The 23,078-nt window shown below is 37.8% G+C and overlaps 1 protein-coding gene across 5 annotated transcripts in view; it reads right to left on the bottom strand.

Moving 5' to 3' along the window:
* The window catches only part of LOC141575624 (guanylate-binding protein 6-like), a 32,729-nt gene that overhangs the window by 5,083 nt on the left and 4,568 nt on the right, over window positions 1–23,078 (bottom strand). The window contains exons 2-12 of one of the 5 annotated variants that reach the window (XM_074355269.1): window positions 19,390–19,593; window positions 18,466–18,593; window positions 13,063–13,172; window positions 12,667–12,863; window positions 11,084–11,329; window positions 10,051–10,331; window positions 9,129–9,341; window positions 8,100–8,202; window positions 7,564–7,757; window positions 6,415–6,598; window positions 3,404–4,243 (exon numbers count right to left, since the gene is read on the bottom strand). In XM_074355269.1, coding sequence (XP_074211370.1) covers window positions 4,131–4,243; window positions 6,415–6,598; window positions 7,564–7,757; window positions 8,100–8,202; window positions 9,129–9,341; window positions 10,051–10,331; window positions 11,084–11,329; window positions 12,667–12,863; window positions 13,063–13,172; window positions 18,466–18,593; window positions 19,390–19,579 — 1,959 coding nt within the window. In that variant the 5' untranslated portion in view covers window positions 19,580–19,593 and the 3' untranslated portion in view covers window positions 3,404–4,130. Of the gene's footprint in view, window positions 1–3,403; window positions 4,244–6,414; window positions 6,599–7,563; window positions 7,758–8,099; window positions 8,203–9,128; window positions 9,342–10,050; window positions 10,332–11,083; window positions 11,330–12,666; window positions 12,864–13,062; window positions 13,173–18,465; window positions 18,594–19,389; window positions 19,607–23,078 lie in introns of those variants that run through there. The other 4 variants (XM_074355268.1, XM_074355270.1, XM_074355271.1 and 1 more) reach the window with 4 other exon arrangements.

Below are 23,078 nucleotides of genomic sequence, written 5' to 3' on the forward strand. Positions count from 1 at the left end.
AAAGAAAAAGTCATTGTAAAATTCATAGGGAATTTCAAGAGATCCCCAATAAGCAAAGAAAAAATCTTGAAAGAGAAGAACAAAGTGGGAGATATCATACTTCCTGATTTCAAAACTGACTACAAACTATTGTAATCCAAATATACATATAGACCAATAGAGTAAATACATATTCTCATATGCGGTCAAATGATTTGGTAACAGTGTCAAGACCATTCAGTGGGGAAAGCACAATATTTTCAACAAGTGATACTGGGGAATTTTGATATTCACATGCAAAAGAATGAAGTTATACCCTACCTTCTTCCATATTCAAACATTTACTCAAAGTAGAACAAAGATCTAAATGTAAAAGCTGAACAAAATCTCTTAGAAGAAAACGTAGGGAAACTCTTCATTCTATTGCATTTGGCAATGATTTCTTGGATATACACCAAAGGTGTGTGCAGACAACAAATGAAAAAATAGATAAATTGGTTTTTACAAAAACTTAAAACTTTTATGCATATCAAAGGACAATATCAAAATATAAAGGGCAACTCACAGGATAGGAGAAAATGTTTACAAATCGTATATTTGATAAGAAATTAATATTCAGAATATATAAAGAATCATTTAACTCAGCAACAATGAAATCAAAAACAAAGAGCTCAATTCAAAAATAGTCAAGGACTTGAAGAGACCTTCTCCAAATAACAGAGATAAATGGTCAATAAGTACCTGAAAAGGTGCTCATCACCATTATTCATTAAGGAAATGAGATATACTTCACACACATTAATATGGTTGCCTTTTCTTTAGAAACAGAATACAAATTTTGGTGAGGATGTAGAGAAATTGATAATCTTGTATATCATTGGTAGGAATGCAAAATTGAACAGCTGCTGTAAAAAACAGTATAACAATTCCTTAGAAAATTAAACATAAAATTACCATTTGATTCAACAATTCAACTTCTAGTTATATATCTCAAAAAACTGAAAGTAAGAACTCAAATATATAGTTGTACATCAATGTTTATAATAGCATTATTCAAAACAATAAAAAAAAATGGAAACAATCTAGTTATCCACCAACATATGAATGGGTAAATAAATTTTAGTGTATTAGCTGGTCAGAATGGCTGTCATCAAAAGATCACAAATAACAAATATTGGCAATGATGTGGAGAAAAGAAACCCTTGGTAGCCTCTTGGTGGGAAAGTAAATTCATGCAGCCACTGTAGAAGGTTTCTCCAAAAATCTCAAAACAGAATTACCATATGACCCAGCAATTCCACTCCTGGGTATATAAAACCAAAACCAAAAACAAAAACAAAACCACTAATTTGAAAAGATACATGCATGTCAATGTTCATAGTATCATTATCTACAAATGCCAAGGTATGGAAGCAACCTAAGTGTCCATGAACAGATGAATGTGTAAAGAAGATATGATACACACAAACATGCACATACATATAGATAGATATAATATTTATAGATATTTACTGTATACTATACACTCACACACACAATGGAATACTACTCAGCCATAAAAAATGAAATTTTGCCATTAACAGCAACATGGATGAACTTGGATGGCATTATCTAAGTGAAATAAGTCAGACAGAGAAAGACAAATACTATATGATATCACTTATATGTAGAATGTATAAAATACAACAAATTATTGAATATAACAAAACAACAACAAAAAAGAAGCAGACTCACAGATATAGAGAACAAACCAGTGGTTACCAGTCGGAAGTGGGGTGAGCAATATAGGTGTGGAGGAGTGGGAGTAACACTATATTGAGTATAAGACGGGCTACAAAGATGTATTGCACAACACAGGGAACATAGTCAGTATTATGTAATAATTGCAAATTAAGTGGAAATGTAAAGTTCTATGAAAATTAAAAATTAAAAAAATAAAATAGAATGTAGTACCTTCTTACCATGGAATATTATTCAGCCTTAAAAAGAAGGATATTCTAACACATGTTACAGCCTAAATAAACCTGAGGACATTATGCTAACTGAAATAAGCCAGTCACAAAAAGGAAAATACTATATGATGTCATTTTTATGACGTATCCAGGGTAGTTAAATTCATAGAAACAGAAAGTTTACTCAAGATTACCAGGAGCATGGGAAGAGGGAAATGGGGACTTTTTCATTGGATACAGAGATTCAGTTGAGCATGATGAAAAGGGTTGGAGGTAGATAGTGATGATGATTGTAACATCTATGTGAATTTACTTAATTCCATTATATTGTACACTTTAAATAGATAAAATAGTAAATACTTGTGCATGTTTCATCAAAATAAAATAATTAGGTACTTTAAGTGGAAGGGAAATACAACTTGATTGACTGCATTATCTATATTAATGGACAGTCAGCAGGGACAGAGAGAGATTGGGGCCTTAGACCAAATATATCAGGGGAGGAATTCATTACTCATGTTTGATCAGGGACTGTTTCCTGGGCCAAGAGTGGGCACCATATTCAATGCAGCCTGGGACCAATGTCCACAAAACAGTGGGCCACTTGTCCACAAAAACAGTGGTCAGAGAAAAAGATCACATTATCTGAAGTAAAAGAGATTCCATCCAAATAACACGGTTGAGTAGCACAACCACACTTCCATGGAAAAAGGGAGACAAGGAAGAACATTCCAGAGTTGACATATCAGTCCTAGTAGAGTCATAGAAACAGAATCCACTTTAGTTTGTTTAAATATAATAAATTTATACAGGTGATAGAGGAATAGAGATCAAAGAACACAAAATTCTTCATCAAAGCCTTTAGATTTTTGCCTATTGGTAATAGGAGGGATATTTATTACCCTTTGAAAAGATAAACAAATGCCACACTTATTCATTCATCCAACCATTAATCTATTTATTCATTGTTTCAATCACCATGCATGCTGGGTTTTACCTTACTTTAATGTTATCATATTTGGTCCTTAGGGCTCTATAATACAAAACTATATCCCCAGGCAAGATGCACTAGTTTGAAAGCAAACTTAAAAAAATGATTATTTGGTTGCTACTTAGATTCTTGGTCACTACACATAAGATACACACACACACACACACACACACACACACACACACACACACACATACATACATACACACACACACGTATATGCATATATATAATTACAATATTTATTTCTGCCTAAATAACATTATGTAAGGTCCATACATGGTGTAAGCTGCATGAGGATAAGATCTTTATTTTTCTCTCTTTACATAATCCAGAAGAATGGCAGGGAGGACATAAGAATTTAGCAAATAGTGTAAATAATTAGAACTAAGCATTCCTTAATGAGGATTAGAATAGATATGTGAATAAACTGTTAACTACTTTTTAAAGCCTTTTTATTTTTCTAAGTGATTATTATAAGTCAGTTTTATTATTTTTTATTGAAAGGAAATAGAAACAGTATTTCAAAGAAACATCTGCACTGATGTTTATTGCAGCATTAGCCACAATAGCCAAGAAATGAAAACAGCCTAAATGTCCATCAACACCAGAATGGATACAAAAGATGTGACACATATACATATACATATACATATACACAAGGGAATATTATTCAGTCACAAGGAAGGAGGATATCCTGCCATTTGCAACATCAACGGGCCTTGAGCACATTATGCTGTGAGATAGGTCAGAGAAAGACAAGTACAGTGTGATATCACTTACATGTCGAGTCTAAAAAAGGCAAGACTTCTCTTTGCTCTTCAATTCAGGGTGTGTCTAGTCCAGGGGATTTGAACATCTGCTTAAGTCAAGCTCTCAGTGGGGACAAATATACAGATACTTCTGTAGAATAGTTTGCTTTTCCACTAAACCCCACAATATATTGGTCACATATTCATTACTATATGGTTTCTTCTTTAAAAGGCAAAGCCATTCATTCCTCCCTCGGAACACCTGAAGCCATGGCTAGATGGAATCATTTAAAGTCTCCAGTGGAGATGAGTTAACATCCTCACAGAGATACAGAGACTGTGTGCATAAGGTCACAGAGGGGGAGACTGTAATGAAAGATTTTCTTCTGCTCCTCTGGCCCTTAAGTTAACTTAGAGACTTTAATCTAATATTTAAAATCCAAACAATCTATTACCTCAGAACTTTGGAGTGTTCATGGAATTCTGGCAATTGAAAACAATCACACATGTGTCAGCTTTTTGTTTTTTCCAGAAGTTTCTACTAAGTACCATCTGTGCCAAAACATACACTATGAAGATATACAGAAAAAAAATACATATAATGGTGTCTGTCTTCAGATGAACTTTACTTTTATTTGAAAACAAATACTAGACCAAGTTAGTTGCACCTGGGCCAAGACAGCATTTATTACCATGATGCCATGTGCATCTCTAACAGGGAAACTGTGATGTCTTTTCAGGATCTGAACACCACTGTTAGCTTGGATTCTGATTCTGAGAGTCCTTGAAATGTTTGGGCATTCTCATTTCCCAGCACACATATCCAAGTACATTTCCAGAACTCCCTTAGGAGAGGGACTGTGAAAATCATTATCATTTATCCTCATCCCAGAGTTTAAAGGTCCTTTCTCTTAGGATCCTGCCCTCCCCTCCAGGTGACAGTTCCATCATCTGAAATTGGTTCAGATCAAGGCTAGTGATTATAACCTTTTATCTATGCTACCTCTCAGCCTCCTATAAATATCCTTGATTCCGTTTAATTGTTTCCTCCCCATTCCTTTTTTCTCTACAGACACCTTGTTTTATTTGCCATCTTCAGACTTTTCTCTGGTCAGTTCTGCTGGCTGTCACTCCAACCGTATTATAGACTGAATGTTTGAATGTGTTCTCCAAAGTCCATTTGAGGAAACCCCAACTCCCAATGTCCCAATGTGCTTGGAAGTGGGGATTGGTGGGATTAGATAATGAGTGTGGGGCCTTCATGAATCTAATTAGTGCCCATATAACACAGAATCATAAGATTCATTCTCTCTCTCTCTCTTCGCCATGTGAGGACACAGTAAGAACCTTGTCATCTGTAAAGCTGGAAGAGGACCCTTACCAAGAAAATAACAATGCTGGCACACTGATTTTGACTTACAGTCTCCATAAGTGGGAGAAATAAATGTTTGTTTTGTAAGCCACACAGTCTATGGTAATTTGCTATAGCAGCCTGAGCTAAGACAAACCACAATGCTCATTACTCTCATTATATGTACTTGGATTCTGATGTTTAAATGCCAACACCTGGCCTCTGTGTGTCTGGGTTTATCATTCCCCAGTACTGTCAAGGCATCCATTTCTGCAGTGGTGAATAACCCCTTCTGTACTTGCCTGCAGCAGAGATGCCACCACTGAAATTAAGGATGATAATTCCTCTCAGCAGTGAATATTCTTAATGTTTAGCAATTTGTTTCTAAACACCTTAAAAGTGTAATTCAAACCTATGAAGTAAAGGTTACTCTTGCTGAGATTTCAAGGGGTAACAGGAAAGTTCATACCTTATTTTTGAGGCAAATATAAGGGATTAAAAACCAAGGCCAAAGTGAAAACAAGATTAGGATGCAAATTTTATTTTCTAGTATTTTGATCTTAGTCTTAGACCCCTTATTGAGCAGATTATGTGATTTCTAGAAGCAATGAGCAATTCCATTTATTCACATTCAATTTACTATTTTAAATATTACTATTATACTTTGATTTCTTTGTTATTTGAGAAATGATAACACAAGCTATCTTTGCAAAATTGAAGAGATAGGGTATATAATGAAAATCATGTGTCCTTTCCATCCCTGATGTCAAGCTGTTCTCTCCAGGAAGAACCAATGATACCAATTTCTAATGAATCTTCCAGAAATGTTCTATATATACATATGTATGAGTGCCCATAATAATTGCCTTTTTTTATGGTGAACACTTTATACTAACTGTTTTGTGCCTCATTTTTTCACTCTACAACATATCTTCCAGATTGTTCTATACTTACACAAATAGAGCTCCACTATCTATTTACTAGCAATCTAGTATTCTAGTCTATGTGCATGCAAAATATATATTACCAAATTACATAGATGAGCATTAAGTGGTTTCCAATCTTTTGCCATTAGAAGCGAAGCCTCAGTGAACCTCTTGTATGTATGTACATATACATATATATGATTTTGCACACATATATATATTTCCTAAAAGTAAATATGCTATATCAAAGTGTCCATTCATTTATTCTATCTAATGTGGGCCAGACATCAATATTCTCTAGAAGCCACTTTTTATATTTAAAGCATTGCTGAATGAATGTGAAAAGCATGGACATCAGAAATAGGCCAGAGAATATACATGTATAATATATTATATATCTGATTCCTTTACAAGGAGAGCTACTTCTTTTTAAATAGTGAGCCCACTCCTTTCACAACATTACCAAGAATGTTAGCTGGGGCAGGCAATAATGAAGTGATTCTTTTGCCAAGGTTGTCCAAGGCTTGTGCAAGCAAGGTACTATCATCATTTTTAGTATCAACAATCCTCTTTCTCAAACGATTTATCTCTGCATTCATCTCCTCACATTTCTTTCTAAATCCTTCAGTACGCAGATCTTCTTGGACCTTAAAAAAAAAGTGAGGAAGGAAGTAAAACTTTTTAAATCCCCCATTTATTTAAGGATTTCATTTTGTCAAACTTTAAAACTTTGTCAGGCTATCTTTGTATTAATTCCTAAAATTGTTCTCTCTTAATCATGAAAGAAGACTCTTGTAACAAGGAATATTTCCTGGTTTGGACCTAAATATTAAGAGACAGTGTAGTTTACAGCCTTAATAATATTCATATACCATAAGGTTTGGTCAGGAGGCTAAGCCTGACATGAGGACAAATGTAATATTTTCCAGTCAAAAAATGCAAGTGAGAGTTAGCCTTGGTCTGACTGCACTAATTCTCAGTCCCTCTCAGGATGGTACTGTCACCCATATTATAGAAATCTGTTATAAACACATGGTCACAAAATTATAGGAATCTCTTATAAATCATGTTCAGATGGACAATGAGAGAAATCCCTCCAAGCCACATGATAGCTTGGGGATCTGTCCACAACTGGAGGCAATGCAGCAAGTGTAAAATCTATCATTTCCCTGTGTTTTTAAGCCTGGATATTTCTAGTAGTTTTATGTCAGTACAGATCTACCTCAGGGCCTTGGGCTGAGCAGGGCTCCTGGTAAAAGGTAGTGATCTTGGTAGAGCATACTAGTTGTTGCTCATACTAAACAGTAGTTGGAATATCTGTTCAATCAAGCCCTGTGAGGTAATTTTAAAATTCCTAAAATGGCTATTAAACCCTATTTATATTATCTGAGGGCTTGGAGTGGGGGCCATACTCATCCTGAACTCTCCAAAGTCTACTTACAGAGCAGAACTCAAAGGTTTTGGAAGGATTCAAAATCTTCAGTGTTTTAATAAATCATAAGCAGTAAATGCACTGGTGATCCCTGCATGATCTTGCTGTAACCCTCACCCATCCCTTCCTGAGGAACCAGGGCAGGCTATCAAGCTCTACTACTACCACAGCCTGATTCACCTTCAGCTGATGCTCCAACATCTTGTTCTGCTCTCTCAGCAGGTTTTCTCTTTCCCTCACCAGCTTCTCCATCAGCTGGACTATGTGTTCCTGGAGACTCCTATTCTGAGCCTCCACCTGCTGCTGCTGCTCCTGCAGTTTCTGTTTCAGCAGCTCCTGTTCCTTCTCAGCTGTCTCCTTCCTGGCCCGCTCCTCTGCCCCAGGGAGGTTTTAGAGAGGAAAGAAAATAAGGTAAGGAATGACCTCCACCCTCCTGAGCTCAGAGACAAAACCAAATTGAAGAGAGAGGTAGGAAATCTCTGAAGTCCACCCACACCCCATGTCCACACCATCAACAGCACACTTCAGAATGTGAGGGGAAAGGCTCTGTCTGTCTGGCATCCAACCACAGTTCCCTTTGCTGTTTCCAGATGCAGCAGGGTTGTTCCACAGAAAGGAAGGAAGCTCCTTGTATTGGGAAAGTCTTGCTTTCACACCTGTCAGAGGGCACTGCAAGAATCTACCCATCTCACTGTGAGCCTAGCCCTACCCCGTACCTGCTATGGCCTTCTCCCCATCAGTGAGGGCTTTATCTGCCTGCAGGATGGATTTCTCTATTGCCACCTGTGACTGCAGAAAGCTCTGGAGGACCTCATTTGCCTGAGGAACCAAGAAGGAGCACAGAACTTAGATTTCCAAAAGAAGATAAGTACTGCCAAGACAAGTATGTCCATGTAACTTTTACTTCATGTTTAATATTCCATAATGGTTCCTTACAAGTCCAAGCTCCTTAGAGTGACCTATCTCCCTCCAGTCTCTTGCCCAGTGCTACTTCTTCCTCCACACTCTAGATTCCAGCTAGTCAGAACAATGTTCAGTTCTGAAAACCCAAAATCTCTGGTGCTTTTACATACCTGCCTTCCCAATGTGAAATATTGCCTCAAGTTCTGCTGCTGTTCTCTTCTGCCACTAGCTGATTATAAGTTTAGACAACTTATTTTAACCTACCTATGCTTCTCAGTTCAGATTTTTAAAATGTTGATAATGAGAGTAGATGCTTCTTAATGCTATTTGAAAGATTAAATTAAAGAGTCTAGGGAAAGAGCTTAACATTTTGGCTATAGGAAACAACAGTTCAATATATGTTTGTTGCATTATTATTGTTGTTGTTTTTTATTATTATGATTGTTTCTACTACCTAAGTAGCTCTTTCCTGAGTGTTATAACTTTGTATGTAATTGTCTATGTAGTTGACTTCCTGCCTCACTTGTAGTCATCCTTGGATACAAAGACTGACTTGTAAATTGTCAGTGCTCAACACATTAAATATCATGTTGTTGAGTAAAAAAAAAAATGAATAATTTCTGTTCTGTCTCTTGTGGATTTTAAGAAATCTGTACTCATGGTTGGGAGTTGACATTTCTACTCTCTTCAGGAATAAATAACATGCAGTGGACCTTAAGAGCCAAAGCTATTCAAATAGCCCCTGCTCTCTCTTTATGCATGCATGGAGCTGTGCTCTCAGATTTTCAGGAGACCCCTTTGACTCTATTCTGTAGGTTCCCCATGTTTCCCTCATTCCTCACCTTCACTCCTTTCCTGGGCACTTGATGATACTCCCTTTCAATAATTTCCTTTGCTTTCCTGTAGAGTTCATGACCTCCAGGAACAGAGAAAGTTCCTGCTGAGATACTTTCCATTAGTGTCTTTGAAATCTGATCAAGTTTATTCTGGCAGTATTTGATTGATATCTCTTCATTCTGCATCAAGAAATCCTCTTTCTTATTCTTTATGATTTCCTGAAGGGTAAAAAGATAGATGGATGTCACCAGAAGCAAGGCACAGAGGAGGTAAATTTCCAAAGTATCTGGTAGAAGGATTGGTCTAACTGTGGTCCTCATGAGACCTCCAACATGGGGTGTTGGAGGACATGTAATAAAACACAGTCATAATATTTGATTTACTCACAGCTCTGAAAACTCTGGAAGACCATGGGAAAGTTCCCTAACCTCCTTTTGGGTATTTCATCTGAGCTGTTGGAGTTGCATTACCTAATCTCTGTGGTTCCTTGAAGCTGCCACATTCAGTGATTCTATCTGTCTTCAATGATACATACAAAAAGGAGCAACCGAAGCTGAAAGTGGCCTGAGATGTGGATCTGAAAAGAGAAATTTTGGCTCCCAAGCATAGGAGTGTGTTCACAGAAAAAGAAACAAGGTAAAGAATGTCTTTTGGGTGTTCTGGACAGGCTTGGAATCCACAGAAGTATTTATTTCAAGAGGATCTCTATACTGATTTTGCATTGAAGGTCAAAGAGAGTTCCAGATAAACTGCCTAAGGTCTGGCAGTAAAAAAAGAAGGAAATGTAGTCCTTTGAAACTCTGTCCCTCATAAGGACATGGACTACTTTATCCCTGAGTAAGAGATGAGCCATAGGACCAGTAACAGCACTTCTAGGCTTCATTCTTCAAGGGGAGGGGACATATGGTAAATACTAAGACAGATTACCACAAGATTCTTCTGGAACTCCTGCTTGTCATCCTTGAAGGAGTGCTCCATGAAGATTGCAGTGGCTTCCCTCTCACAGGCAACATGCACCTCCAGCAGCTCCTGCAGTGTGTCTGTGGGAAAGCTCACTCTCTGGGCCATCTGCTTGCTGTAGTGGTTGGCTGCCTTCTGAATGGCAGCTGAGTTCTCCAGCTGGGCCAGAGTTGTCACTGCGTTCTCCAAGCAAGGTACTGCTCCGCTATTGATAGTGTCCACATAGGTCACAACAAGAGTCCTCAGGCCTGAAGAAGCAAGGAAATTTAGGGGCTAAATATCAAGTTATCAGTCAATGGCTCCAGGATTCTGAGACTACACTTCTAGGGTCATATACACATGCACACACACAAACACACACATGCACCGCTACATTCTTCTACTATTATTGCCTTCATTTTCCTACCGACTCTTCATTTTTATGGTTTTCCAGGCCACAGAACTAAAAATCTTAATATCTATTTCTATCTAACATACTAGGGACTACCTGGAAAATATGGTTTCTCACTTTAAAAATTGAAAACAATATAGATTTCATAGGTAGACATATGAGGGAAGGTGTACCATGCTTAATTTATTCCTAATTCTGAGGCTTTGAATGGATTTTCAGTGATTTATGGGCTAATATTTATTTTTGGACCACTCTAAATTCTCAAAATATATTTTGAATTCTCCTTGTGAAGAACACTTACTGTATAGGACTTCCTTTGAAAACATGGAGTATTCTGTTTTTATACCAAGAGAGTGATTTCATTCTAAGTGAAGGATGTTTTCAGATAAGTGGAAGCCACAGATATCAGTGACAAAAATTGCAATTTGGGGGAGGGATTTGTTAAGCCCCCAAAGTGAGATAATTATAAAGTATACAGATTTCTTCATGGAGTATAAATATCTGTAAAATCAGAATTCTTTGTAGAATCAAACAAAAATACTAGAAAACTCATTATATAAAGTATTCAGCATGTATCAGTCCCCACGGAAATGGGAAAAAGAGACTCACTTTTCCCAGTGACCATGATTCCTTCTGTGAGGGTCTTGGTCCTTGCATCAGCGAAGATGTAAGAACAGAAATTTTTTGTTTGCTCCTGGAATTTAGGATCTAGTTGGTCTTCAGATACCATCCCAATATTGGCTAGAATTTCTTTGTCATTTGTTGGCCGGTCAAAGACAAAACACTTCCGTCTTGGAAAGAATTGCCTGATACACTCTCTGGGTAGATTGGATGTTTGGGCTTTAGGATTCTTCCCTGAGGACAGAAAAACAGGAATTAAAGTGTGGAGAGTCTTGAGGCAAGGGGGCTACAGGTGCTTCCAGCAGGGATTTGTGTGTCTTTGCCATCTTCTACACATAGAACTCCTTTAGCATAAATAGTCAATAATTCTTTGCACATCAGACTTACACCAATGATATAACTGTTGAGAAATTTAGGGAGAAATCTGATACAGTAAAGGAAACCTATGGCTGGTCTCTCCAGACCTGCACAGAGTAGAGTGGTTGTCTATTAGGTGTCTACTGAACTAGCAGCTAAAAGGATGAATGGTCAAATGAAACTTTCTACTCAACTCGACCTCATGTAGGAATTGAGCAGTGGAACCAAAAAGAAGAGCTAAAAACAAGGGATCATGGGCAAAAATTGGAATATTAGGAATGACACCCTCATTATTTAAGGAAAACTGTTTTGATGCTGAAAATAATTGATGCAGTGTTATCTATTTTTTTTTTTTAGCAAAAGCCTCTGAAGGGTAAATGCACCTGAAATGTAATTTTAAGGTATCATCACTAATCTATAAACTCTTTGAGGTAAAGGATTATATCTGTTCCTCTCCTGCCAGCCAGTTTCTCAATAGGTGTTTTGAGAAAGCATAAATAGAAGCATGAAATTAAGAATGAATAAATTGGAATTGATATTTTTCTCAAGGTTTCAATAGACACACATCCTTGTAGATGTAACCAACGAAAATAATTTATTACCTTGTAATTAAATCATGGGTAAACATGTGGTAATTAAGAGAAAGCTATGATGTGGAAGGTAAAATGAATGTTCTTATAAATAGTATTATTGAAAAGGCATAGATTGTAAAGACAGTCACTTCTTCAGGTTTATTTACAGCATACAATCATTTTGTAGATGATATAATTATACAGGATTAGAAAATTATATATCCCTCTTTGATAAGAATAGTATGTGAAATATATATTTTGTTCATTAGATATGCTTTTCACTGCAGTTTCATGTCTAACAACTAGCTGATTAGTTGTTTTCTTCAACAGAAACAAGCAGAAGCCAAAATAGGATACACAGTGTCTAGTCTTCAGAAAGTTTCAGCACCCATTTAAATCTGAATGCTAAATTTAAAGATGTGTAAAAAACAAATTTGCTTTGAGTAATTTCACTTTACACTTTACTTTTCTTAAGTAAACTTCAACTGTAGCCCCTAGATCTTTGCAACCCACTTTTCAGCCACCATTTCCACAGACATTGATTTAGTCTCAAATACAAATGCAATCACAGAGATAAGGGACAGTGTTTAGTAGATCCCACCCTCTATTGGACCATACACTGCCCAGGCCATGCTCTGATACCTGGAATCAGCTTCAGGGCATTCTCCAAGTACTTATCTTCTGTGATAGGCTGACCATGTAACTTCAGCTCTAGGGTGAAATCCCGTACAGTCCAGATAAAGTCTGGAAAGAAACTCACAAATTCTGTGGAATCTTCTACTCTATCAGGTGTTTGAGAGGACTTTGCCCTGATGAGTTTTGCAAGCTCTGTCACATAACTAGGACTTGGTTAAGGAAAAGAAACACACTACCAACAATTCCCAAATTTCTCGAATATAAAAGCATTATAAACACTCTATTTTGCCATGGGTCCCCTCTGCTCCACCCAAGGAAATTAAATGACAGGGAAGGAGAGACTGATTCTATCTCCATTCCCATGAATTCAGTGAAACAGTGGTTCAAGACCTGGAAGGATACTGCAGCTGCTCCAGGGCCTGGTGGTTGATGGTGCTCATGCTGTTGTAGACAAAGCTACTGCACAGAAGCACAGCCAGAGCAAAGATCCACGAATCCTTCTTAGACTCATCCTAGAAAGCACATTAGAACAAGAGAATTATAAGTATACCCATAAATTAGAAATTCTTCCATACACTTATTCAATCATGGTTTCATTTATTATTTCAGCTAACATACTCACCATGCAAAGAAATTGCTTGAAGACAGATGTAAATGAGGATATCAACTTTGATAATTACAGAGACATTTCTTGTGTTTGCAAATTTTTCATATATAAAAGGATTCTAATGTTCACAGTGCTTTCTTTTTCCTCGATTTGATAAAGTAAAATAACTTATACAGAAAAACTAATACAATACCTGTTGTGCAATTAAGTATGCAGTGATGAGTGCGGGCACTTATTCATTCTACATATATTTATTAATCAGAGTCCATATAAAATATACCATAGTTGGTATAACTGGGCATTTAAATTGTATCCAATCAATAAATAATTGCAGGAAGCTACTAAATATCCCCCACTGTTCTTAGATTTCAAAAAAGCAGTGCTAAAAATGAAACTTATTCCTTTCAATATGACTATTTCAAAACAGTGGGCAAACATCCATAACAGTAAGTGCAACAAAGATAGCAGTATCTGTAAAAGGCTTACTCTCAGTAATGTATATAAGCAATAGAACCTATAGCTTTAACACTAAACTAAAATTTAGAAGTCTATCAAGGAAGAACAGAGCTATGAAAGTTGGAGAAAAAATATATGGTCTGAAACCTTCCTCAAAGTCTTGATCTGAATATTAAAGAACTGGTAAATGTGGAACTGAAGAAAGGAAGGAGATCCCATAGACAGAAACACCCAGAGAAACAAAATTAGAGATGGGAGAATACAGGGGTCTTGTAGTTAAAATAGAGTCATTTGAGTTGACTGGAGCTGATGGCAATTGGAGAAGTTAAGGGGAGCTTTCATGCAGCCTAATCAAGGGCCTTAAAGCCCAGGCTAATTTGTATAAATAATAGCATTGTCTAAATAATGGCATAAACCAGAAATTGTTTTTATTATAAATGGCATGTAAAGTTGCTCCCAGTGCAAATGCAAAAACTGATTTATGCTGAGAAGTTTCTAAATGGGAGTTTGGGGGGATAATAGTCTATTCATTACTTTATTTCCCCAAAATCCAATTTTTAAAAATAATTAGGGTAAGAAGAAGTAGCACTTATGGCAAACAATTATTTCAACACAAGATTATATTATTGTTTGATATATGGCTTTAAAAATAAGCACAGGAGAAGCAAGATGGTGGAGTAGAAGGATGCTTGCAGCTCACCCTCTCCCACAAATACACCAAAACTCACATCTACAGACCCACTCAGCCAACCAGATCACCTGCCGAACTCCGACAGAACATTGTCCTCTTTGAAAGATAGAGACACCAAAAATCTGGTAGGAAAAAAGGAGAAAAAGCAAGAAGAAAAAGCAAAACTGTGTGGGATTGATCCCGCTGGGAGGGAGCAGCAAAGGAGGACTGGCACTTGTTTGCTGGGTCTCACCTCTTCAAAGGAGGGGCCAGTGGGATGGAGGGGGAACCTTGAAGGCTCAGATCTGCCCTGAGCACCCCTTGATCAACAGAAATGAGTTAAATGGGCACAAAGGTTCCCCACGACACCCAGCCCGAGATGTGAGTTGGCAGCTGGGGACAGAGCAGGTGGCCTGAACTGGGCGGAGGACTGGGGTGGCTGCACTGAGGCTTACCAGGGGACTGCAGGGTTCTGTGTACCATGGCTGGGAGGGATACGGAGCAAAACAACCTCAGTCCCCCATAAATTGTGGAAAAATCAAAGCAACAAGTCTGGTGTGCCCTGGGGGGAGGGGTGCTATAGCCGTTGTCTCCTCAGACCTGTGCTGCCATTACTGGCACTTGTCATGAGAAGAGAGGCGGGGCACAGCCAAGTTTCCATATTCTCCTGGTCACAGTGCCTGGGCCAGGGTGTGGCCGAGCCCTGAATCTGCACCTGGGGGATCTGCAACCTCCTAGGCAGGACTGAGACTTGTTTACAGCTGGAGGCAGATAGGATCTTTCTGCCCTGTTCCGTCAGAGAACTCAAGCCACCAAGGCAAACAAGGAGGTGAGATTTGGCATGGAGCAGAGGTGGGGCAGTTCCGTGACCTTCCCCGAGCCCACCTTCGGAACACCAACCCGAGGCGAAGTGGGCAGCTGCACAGCAGCAGAGCGACTGTTGCCGGGAAAGAGTGGGTGGCAACCCACTTTCCTGGCAGAAATGCAGCACCTGGCCACGGTGCTGGGAGAAGGCGCTATCCACCCACCTGCCTCCTCTGAGTGCAGCATCTGACTGCAGCATCAGGAGGGGGAGTGACCCTGCTTACCCACTGGATAAGAGCTCAGCACATGACCCAGTGTTGGGAGGGGGTGCAATCTGCTAGCCAACAGCCACTGGGAGCAGCACAGAAGAGGGTGCCAACAGAGGGCCTCTGGAAACAGCAAGCTGACTTCATGAAATAGGACAAACATGTAAAGACCTCTCAATAAAATCACTAAGAACACAGCATCTCCATGAGAACTAGATAACTGATACTCCTTAAGCCACAGTGCCAGAGAGATATGAACAATATGAAGAAGGAGAGGAACCACTCCCAATTAAAAGAACAAGAGAAATCCCCTGAAAGCATGATCAAGGAAGTAGACATTGATGGCCTACTAGATCAAGATTTCAAAAAATGAGTGATCAAGGTACTGAGCGAACTAAAAGAAATAGTGTTTAGAGATATAAAATATGTCAAAAATGAAATAGAAGCTATAAAGAAGAACCAAGTAGAATTAGTAAACTCATTTGCTGAGATGAGAGCTAACCTAAAGGCTGTACAAAGCAGGCTAGATAATGCAGAGGAATGAATAATTGACCTAGAAGACAGGACAACACAAAGCACCCAATCAGAACAGCTGAGAGAAAAACAAATAAAAAACAATGAAAACAATATAAGGGACCTAAGGGATAATACAAAGTGTGCCAATCTATGCATAATAGGGGTTCTAGAAGGGGAAGAAAGAACAAAAGGGATTGAAAAGGTATTTGAAGAAATCAACTGAAAACTTCACAAGCCTAAAGGAATCAGATATCCAAGTACAGGTGGCTCAGAGGGTCCCAAACAGGAAGAATCCAAACAGACCCACACCAAGACATATCCTAATCATGATGGCCAGAGTCAAGGATAAAGAAGTGATCCTAAAGGCAGCAAGAGTAAAACAAAGAGTGAGTTACAAGGAAACACCTCATAAGGCTCTAAGCTGATTTCTGTACACAAACACTACAGGCCAGAAGGGAGTGTCAAGATATATTCAAAGTCCTGAATGAAAAAATAGATGCAGCCTAGGATACTTTATCCAGCAAGGCTCTCATTTAGGATAGAAGGAGACATAAATAATTTCACAGACAAGCAGAAACTAAAAGAGTTTAGCAACTGTATACCCATGCTTAAAGAAATATTGAAAGGTCTACTCTAAATAAAAAAGAAGCAGGATGCTACAAAAATGAGAAACTCATAACTGGAAAGGAGATAACTTCCATGAATTACAAAAAGAATAAACACAAAATTGTAAAAGAAGACATATAAATCATTAAGAGTGGGAGAGGGAAGCTTGGAAAGCCATTGTTGAAAACAGTATGGAGATTCCTCAAAAGACTAGGAATAGACCTAATATATGACCCAGGAATCCCTCTCCTGGGCATAAATCCAGAAGGAACTCTACTTCAAAATGACAACTGCACACCAATGCTCATAGCAGCACTATTTACAATAGCCAAGACATGGGAACAGCTTAAATGTCCATCAACAATTGACTGAGTAAAGAAGTCGTGGTATATTTATATGATGGATTACTATTCAGCATAAAAACGGACAACATAACACCATTTGCAGCAACATGGATGTTCCTGGAGAATGTCATTCTAAGTGAAGTAAGCCAGAAAAAGGAAGAAAAATACCATATGAGATCACTCATATGAGGAATCTAAAAACAAAACAAAACATAGATACAAAACAGAAATAGACTCACAGACATAGAATACAAACTTGTGGTTGCCAAGGGGGCAGGGATTAGGAAGAGACAGAATGGGATTTTAAAATGCAGAATACATAAACATGATTATACTGTATAGCACAGGGAAATATAAACAAGATCTTGTGGTAACTCATAGCGAAAAAATTGTGACAATGAATATATATATGTTCATAAATAATTGTAAAATTGTGCTCTACACTAGAATTTGACACAACATTGTTAAATGAGTATTACTCGATAAAAAATGTTAAAAAATAAACACAGACTTTCTAATTTCCGTTGAGAAAAAAGAGAGAGCTATATAAATGTAGGTACTATTTCCAAATAAGTCTCAAAGGGGGAAAAGGAGGGATAATTATTTTCATCCATTAGTATAACCTTAAAACACCAAAAATCCATCTTAAAATGTTTCTTTTAGGACAAAAACTTACTTTTATAGAACTTGCACATTCAGAGGTGCCTCACAGATTTCCAGAACACTCTGTGAGTAGTTGATGAACTTCATCATAGAAAATGTAAACCCATCTCTTAAATCCAACCCTTAAATACACTCTTCACCTGGTAGCTAAGGAAGTGAATCAGAAATCTTTCCTCACTCACAAATTGATGTTTCTCCTCTTTCTTACTTATGCTTAACTGTAAGTTCTCAAAACGAATCAGGTGCTACCTGGATGATCTTTCAAGACTGAAGGACTTATTCTCCAGCTGTTGGGAGTGCTGGTGGAAAACAGTCTTCAGGTGTCAGCACTCTTAATTAGAAAGGCTTCTGGAGCAGCCTTTCCCTTCAAAAATGTATCAGCGCCCCTGTCCAAACTCTGGATAACTCAATAAAGCCATTCCAGCCACAGAACTCCCATGGAATTCCCAGTAACTAGGGATTGCAATGTAATTTCTTCCTCTCTCCAGCCTGCTTCTCTCCCAAATACATGGTATTAAATCTGACGGCAGATAATGTGTTCTTGTCAATTGAACTAGAGACTCTTTTAGGGCAGGACCTTTACTTTGGTCACTGATATCTACAGTGCTAAGCCCAAAGGCCTGGAACTCAGCTGTTCAATAATGATTTACTAAATGTAATCAAGTCATCCACACAGTGCCAAGAATAAAAGATTTTATCTAATACACCATGATATCTTACCTAGAATTGACATTCAAACAAACCATAGTTTGCCTCATTTACTATCATTGATTTCTAGATTTTACAGATTAAAGTAGTAAAATTTCTATGATCATGGAGAGATAAGGAGAAAATTCAGAATAAAAAGGATTTAACTGTGAATTTCTGCCTTACCGTTCCCACATCCCCGAGGCCCTCAGTGTCCAAAAGAATCAGCGTATGATTTGGCTTGTGTGGATGAGGTACACACCACTTCCAGATGCCCTTAGTTTCAGACTGCACTGTAGACCCTAGAGGAAAGCCTGTGAGGAGAGGGAAGAAAGCAGCATTCAGTGAGAGCAGACAGTCTAAGCAACCAGGGGGCTACAGACTCAGTTCTTTGGAATGTCAGTACCCCAGCATATGAGATGGTGCTTTCTCCATTTCCTCAAGAATATCCTACTTTGTGTGTCATCTGTTTCAAGGAGGAAGGAATATTAATTGTGATAAGGATACCACACAAGGGCTCAACATGGAGGCAAAGGGGAATCCATGAATCAGACAAAATGGAGGTCACTGATAATCATAACAAGTGTATCTTGAAAGAATGGTGAGATTCAAAGCCAGAGAGAAATGGACTGAAGACAGACATGGGAAGAGAAAAAAGTGGAAAAAATAAATCAAGATTATATTTTTTGTCGGACAAAATTATTTTTCATAAGTGAGGAGAGGTGTTAGCCACAGTAGGATATGACATACAGGAAATATTTTTAAGATTATAGAAATTTGAACATCTTTATATGTTGATGAGAGTATTCCATAAAAAAGCAAAAATTGTTTCAAGAGAGAGTAGACACCATTGCAAGAGTCAAGTGATTAAGCATGTAAAATAAGGTAGGATTGTGTGACTTGTTAGGAGAAATTTTGCTTTACAGGAATAAAACAGAATATGGTAACAAATTAGAGTAAGATAGTGATTTAGCAGTGAGAAATAGGAGTGGAAAGTTGATTTGTTAAGAGAAGTTTGGTTCTCCCTACACATGATCAGGAACAAAAATGAAGAAGCTGAGGTATTAGCTAGAATCAAGCAACTGGCCCTTGACCAGGTACAATACTCACCATGATTCTGACCTGCAAGACGGTTCATCAAGTAGGATTTTCCCGTATGATATGGTCCTACAATGGCCACCACGACCACTGGCTGAGAAATCTCACCAAGAATCTGTAGAGCTTTTTGGTTCACTGACAGCACTTCATTGACACTTTCCAGCAGACAAACGGGGTCCATCAATTTGGGTCCGGATGCCATGGCAACCTAAAAACCTAGAAGAGCTTCCTAGTGGAAATCAGATTATAAAGTAATTCTCTAACTCAGACTTATACAAAGCATCCATCAATTTAGAATAGGGTAAGTAAGACTTCTGTGTTTTCCATGAGACAAAATGTAACCTAGAATTAGCATACCGCAGAGGTTTTCCCCCATCATTCCCTCAAGTCTCTCATGATGTTGGTAGTGAAATAATATATTATCACTCTCCGAAGTGTTACTTCAAAATAGTAATATAATTAAAGTTATTGTTATGATGCACTGAAGTCCTACAATATACAAAGCCTTTTGATAATAACTTTCATATCCAGCTAAACTGATATTCACAAGAGGCTGAAAGTTACAAAATAATATAACTACTTTGGAAATGAGGTAAATGGTTCTCACAAAGGCTGAGTGAATGTCATTGAGCAAGGATTAAAAATCTACATACTTGAGCAAAATGACAGACTAGCGAGCTCTAAGCTCTTGTTTCCCCAAGGAGACATCAAAAACAACCAAAATACTGGCTAGAATAAACTTACAGTAGTTCCATAAAACAGTCAAAGGTCCAAAGCAACTAACCAAATACCAAATCAAGAAGAGCCTCATTGAAAATGGTAGGAAATTCTGTGGTGTTTTTGTTGCCCTTGGTCCCCATTGTGATAAAGTCTTTGAGAAACTGGCAACTCATTTTCCAATTCTCTCCCCTGATTCAGAGAGAGGGAATTTTATAATGTTCTAACCTGTCAGGGCTGCCTCTTCAGGTCTCTGTTTCACATCAAATGAATCTCAAGGAAGGGTGGCAGAGGGGTAGGTGGTGGTATAACTTGGATATCAGGTGGAAAGAAGCAGCAGGCATTTCTCAAGAATAATGTGGAGAGACAGCTCCACAGATGCCTAGAGCAAGAGGTTACCAGTGAATATATAAAATAGACTATATAAGGCATCAATCGAGTTTCCAATTCCTTTCTTCAAACTAAACAGAGCAGAGAAGACTGCATTTACATTGATCTGACATCTCATGGGCTGCCTGAAAGACTGTTATCTTTTCCCCTAATTGGATCTTAGGCAGGGAGAAGCAGTGGGCATTGCTTGGGAAAGCAGCAGGGAGAATGGCCTGCAGACACCAATGACAAGACATTATGGGTATGTGATATTGAGATTTATAATAAGAAATACATATGTGATTGTTGTCCTTATTCCTGGTATATAGCTCTTAAAACCCTATGTGATGAGAGAGATTAAATTATCTTTTCTTATAATTTTTGGTCTTTTGTCCTCAATTCCTAAAATATCTCCAGACTGATAAAGATGAAAGGAGAGTCTTTTGTTATTCATAACAAGTGTCTTTCAACCACATCTGAGTTTATGTTAATGAGGTGATTTTGTAAAGCCCCTAGATCACTACAGAATGGAGTTGGTTGCTAGAGGAATCAATGTTATTAGAAAGCTGGAATATTTAGCCTGATACTTCAACCACTGGGGAGCAGAGAAGAGCTGAAAGTTGAGTTAATCACCAATGACCAATAGTTTACTCAACCATATCTAAGAAATTCTCCATGAAAAAAAAAACTAACTGAAGGGGTTCAGAGAGCTTCTGGCTTGATGAACATGTGGAGGTGGTTAGAAGGTGGCACATCCAAAGGGGTCATGGAAGCTCCACACCATTTTCTTGATATCTTTCCCTATGCATCTATTCTATTTTGCTGTTTATAGGTTGTATCCTTTTTTAATATAAACCATTAATCTAGTAAGCAAACTATCTTTCCTGAGTTCTTAAACCATCCTAGCAAATTATTGAACCTGAGGAAGAGATGGTGGGAAACTCCAGTGTATAGCCAGTAAGTCAGGAGTACAGGTGACAACTGGGATTTGTAATTGGCATCTGAACTGAGGGGAAGTCTTGTGGGACTAAGCCTTTAACCAGTAGGGAATGAGCTAACTCTTGTCAATTAGTGTCAGAATTGCTTATTGTGAAAAAAATGTTCACATATGTGGTGACCAGAAGTAAGTATAGAGAATAGAGAGTTGAGAGGAGAAATTGAATTTTTCTTTTTCTTTTCAGTGTGGAGACACACAATAGACAATCAAAAGTTCCAAGGAGACACACTTTGGGAAATTAATATACTTAAAGGGGCACATATATGGGAAAACTGAAAAAGTAACACACAGGCCGAAGGAAGATGCATGCTCAAAAAAGCCTAAAAATACTACAGCTTCTCCTAAGCTTCATCTCAAGCCTCAAAATCAAGGGCCAGCTTAGGGAAAGACTTCCTTGTCACAAAGCCAGTATGCAAAGAATGGGAAAGGTGACTGCTTTCATAAATGCTCAATTTTCAGGGGGTTGGAGGGCAATAACTCAGTAGTAGAGCATGTGCTTAACATGTCCAAGATCCTCAGTTCAATATCCAGTACCTCCATTTAAAATAAATAAACAGATAATTAAATATTCAATTTTTCAACAACAACAACAAAAGTCACAAGGCATACAAAATAAATGAAAATATGTCCCTTCCGAAGGAAGAAAATAAAGTGGCAAAAAACAAAAAACAACCCTGAAGAAACATATACATTAAATGTTTTAGTCAAAGACTTTCGAACAACTTTTTAAAAACATGATTAAAAAGCTAAAGGAAAACTCAGAAAAATAACTAAAGAAAATCAGGAAAATAATATGTGAACAAAATTAGAAAATCAACAATGAGATAAAAATAATAATAAAAAAGGAATGAAACTGAAATTCTGAAGCTGGAAAATATAATAAATAAATTTACAAATTTTCTAGAGGATTAGACTAGGGAGTATAGCTCAGGGGAAGAACATTTGAGTGCACATAAAGGGGATTAGACTTGCACAAGCAAAAAGACTCAGAAACTTGAAGACAGGACAATTGAAGTTATCAAGTCTCAGGAGCAGAAGGAAGAAATAACTTTTTAAAAGTGAATATAGCCTAAGAGAATTATGAGATACTGTCAAGTAGACAGATATATGCATTATGAAAGTCCTTAAAGCAGAAGGGAGAAGCAGGGCAGAGAGACTATTTGAGGAAATAATGGCTAAAAATTTCCCAATGTAATGAAATACATGAATCTACAAATGCAAGATATTCAACAGACTCCAGTAGGATAAATCATCAGAGACCAATGCTGAGGCATATTATAACAAAATTGTCAAAAGACAAAGAGAGAATCTTGAAAGCAACAAGCTGTAACTCATCACATCCAATAAGATTGCCAGTCAATTTCTCAACAAAATACTTGGAGGCCAGAAGACAGTGGAATAATATATTTAAATTGCTAAAAACTGAAAGTGAAGTGGTGGGGTGGGGGACCTGCCAATCAAGAATACTGTTTCCAGAGAAGACGGGTCAAGATGAGGGATAATAATTTCTCACAGAAAAGTGACTGAAAACTGGCTGAAGAACTTCTATACAAACAAGATTTTGAGAGATATTTCCACATAATTAGGTAGGGCAGGAGTAAATACTTCAGGTTGGGAC

This window comes from Camelus bactrianus, chromosome 30 (assembly GCF_048773025.1).
Source record: "Camelus bactrianus isolate YW-2024 breed Bactrian camel chromosome 30, ASM4877302v1, whole genome shotgun sequence".
Taxonomy (NCBI): Eukaryota; Metazoa; Chordata; class Mammalia; order Artiodactyla; family Camelidae; genus Camelus; species Camelus bactrianus.